At 43.9% G+C, this 3,040-nt stretch overlaps 1 protein-coding gene across 1 annotated transcript in view; it reads left to right on the forward strand.

Moving 5' to 3' along the window:
• The window catches only part of LOC103130042 (voltage-dependent T-type calcium channel subunit alpha-1H-like), a 113,202-nt gene that overhangs the window by 3,631 nt on the left and 106,531 nt on the right, over positions 1 to 3,040 (forward strand). Inside the window, exon 5 of the mRNA XM_016665619.1 lies at positions 194 to 317. Within this exon, the coding sequence (XP_016521105.1) occupies positions 194 to 317 (124 nt within the window). The remainder of the gene's footprint in view (positions 1 to 193; positions 318 to 3,040) is intronic.

A 3,040-nucleotide genomic window follows, 5' to 3' on the forward strand; every position in this document is an offset into this window, starting at 1 on the left:
CCCCTGAGACCGACTCATCGAACCCCTGGGGTTCGATCGAACCCAGGTTAAGAACCACTGAGTTAAAGGAAGTGAAAGTGTGAGTGTACTCTGTGTGTGGACATTGTGTTGTGAAATAAGTGATCCTTGTGTTTTGTGTGAAGCCTGGAGATGTAGCTGATGTTGTTTTTCTTCTGATTGTGTCTCTCTTTAGGCTAAGGCTGTGGTGTCAGAAGGTTATAAGTCACAAGATGTTTGATCACATCGTCCTGCTTTTCATTTTTCTGAACTGCATCACCGTAGCCCTAGAGAGGCCTGATATACATCCTAAGAGCATGGTAGAAAACACACCCAGACACACACATTTGCACAATTAAATGTGAGTAATGTCAAAGGAATGCCACAATCAACCTCAACTTCCCATTAATCGCTGTAATCTACAGATCATAGGACAGAGATGAATTCCACATTGTTCTGTAGTTTTTTAATGACAACATTTGAGTTGTTCATTTTGCAGGGTGAACTCAACCTCAGTGGTTTTATAATAATAATAATAATAATAATAATAATTAATAATATGTTTGTGTAATCACAGAGAATAACAATCAAAGCATGTTTCAAAAAATGATAAAAGTTAAAACCAATGATAAACTCATTAAGACATAGAATAGGCATGTTTAAAAAGTAAAGTCTTTAAGCCTCTTTTAAAGTGAGCCAGTGATTGTGGAGCTCTTATGGTCCGAGAGAGAGTTCCACAGGCGGGGGCAGCCACGCAGAATGGGCCCAATCTCCCATGGGCCTTCATTTAGTCTGTGAAAGGTGGAGAAAATTACTGCTCTGTGACCGTAATGAACGCGAAGATGAATATGGAACAAGAAGGTCCTTCAGATAGTCTGGTGAAATTCCGTTTAAATATTGATGAGTAATGAGAGCAATCTTATGTTTATATAATTATAATTGCATTGATTACTGTAACAGATTTGTTGGGTCTGCCCAACAAATCAGTCCTCGAGCTGCAGCTGATCCAGAACACTGCTGCTGATGTTCTCACTAAAACCAGGAAGATTGAGCACATAACACCAGTTCTAAAGTCCTTCACTGGCTCCCTGTAGCTCAGAGAATACACCGTGTTCCAAATTATGATGCAAAATGGATTTAAGTGTCATAAAGATTAAATTTTTTGTTGTGGTATTAACTTTATAGATGATATTGTGTGTCAGGGCTCTTTGAATCACTATAATTAATTTCAGAAAGCTGGTTGATTAGTTTGTCTGGTGAGCTCAATTAAAGGAAATCTACTGAAGAAGGATGTTCCACATTATTAATAAGCCACAGGTTTCAAGCAATATTGGAAAGAGTTAGGATCTCTCTGCTGACGAAAATCATCAGATAGTGTAGTGCCATATGACAAGGTATGAAAACATTAGATATTTAACAAAAACTGAAGCGTTATCGTACTGTGAAGAGAGAGGCTGATTCAGAACAAAGGATTTTGTGTAGATAAAGGCACAATGAGGAAGGTTTCTGTTAGACAAATTCATCAGATTAAGGGAGCAGCTGTTAAAATGCCCCTACAAAGCAGCAAACAGTTATTTGAAGCTGCTGGTGCCTCTTGAACCTCAAGATGGAGGATCTTTCAGAGACCCCGAAGGGGTGAAAATGACCTCAGCAAAGTATATGGACATTCTGACTGATCACTTTCTTTCATGGTTCAAAATGAAGAGCCGTACCTTCAGTAGTAAAATCATATTTATGCATGACAATGCATGCTGCAAGGAATACCACTGTGTCATTCCTTGCAGCATGACACAGGAATGCGGCAAGGAATTCCTGTGTGCCCCTTTTATGGGCATAAAAGGGGAGAAACTCATGGTGACCACACTATGAGAAACTCATGGTGTTTCTCATGAAACACCATAAACTTTATAGGTTCTCGATAAGGTTCTCAACCCTATCGAGAACCTTTGGAGTATCCTCAAGCAGAAGATCTAAGGGTGGGATGTAGTTCATATCAAAACAGCCGTTCTGGGAAGGTATTCTGACATCTTGCAAAGAAATTAAAGCAGAAACTATCCACAATCTCACAAGTTCAATGGATGCAAGAATTGTACAAGTGATATCAAAGAAGGAGTCCTATGTTAACATGTAACTCGATCTCTTAAGATGTTTTACATTGAAATAGCTTTTGATTTTAGTACCTGTGACCACTTAATGCTGCACATTCAAAGAGTGACCGTTTGCAGTTCTCCATCCATCCATCCATCCATCCATCCATCCATTTTCTTTCGCTTATCCGGGGTCGGGTCGTGGGGGCAGCAGCTTCAGAAGGGAGGCCCAGACTTCCCTCTCCCCAGCCACTTCTTCCAGCTCCTCCGGGGGAACCCCATGGCGTTCCCAGGCCAGCTGAGAGACATCATCCCTCCAGCATGTCCTGGGTCTTCCCCGGGGCCTCCTCCTGGTGGGACGTACCCGGAACACCTCACCAGGGAGGCGTCCAGGAGGCATCCTTACCAGATGCCCAAGCCACCTCAACTGGCTCCTCTTGACGTGGAGGAGCAGCGGCTCTACTCCGAGTCCCTCCCGGATGACCAAGCTTCTCACCCCATCTCTAAGGGAGAGCCCAGCCAACCTGCAGAGGAAACCCATTTCGGCCACTTGTATCTGTGATCTCCTTCTTTCGGTCATGACCCAAAGCTAATGACCATAGATGAGGGTGGGAACGTAGATCGACCGGTAAATCGAGAGCTTCGCTTTGCCAGTACAGCGCCCGCTACACAGCAGAGGCTGCTCCAATCCGCCTGTCGATCTCCCGCTCCCTTCTTCCCTCATTCATGAACAAGATCCCCAGATACTTAAACTCCTTCACTTGAGGCAGGACAACCCCCCTGACCTCGAGAAGGCACTCTATCCTTTTCCAGCTCAAGACCGTGGCCTCAGATTTGGAGGCACTGATCCTCATCCCGGCTGCTTCACTCTCGGCTGCGAACCGCTCCAGCGAGAGCTGCAGATCATGATCTGATGAAGCCAACAGGACCACATCATCTGCAAAAAGCAGAGATGC

Source organism: Poecilia formosa, unplaced genomic scaffold (genome assembly GCF_000485575.1).
Source record: "Poecilia formosa unplaced genomic scaffold, Poecilia_formosa-5.1.2 Scaffold601, whole genome shotgun sequence".
In the NCBI taxonomy this organism is placed as follows: domain Eukaryota; kingdom Metazoa; phylum Chordata; class Actinopteri; order Cyprinodontiformes; family Poeciliidae; genus Poecilia; species Poecilia formosa.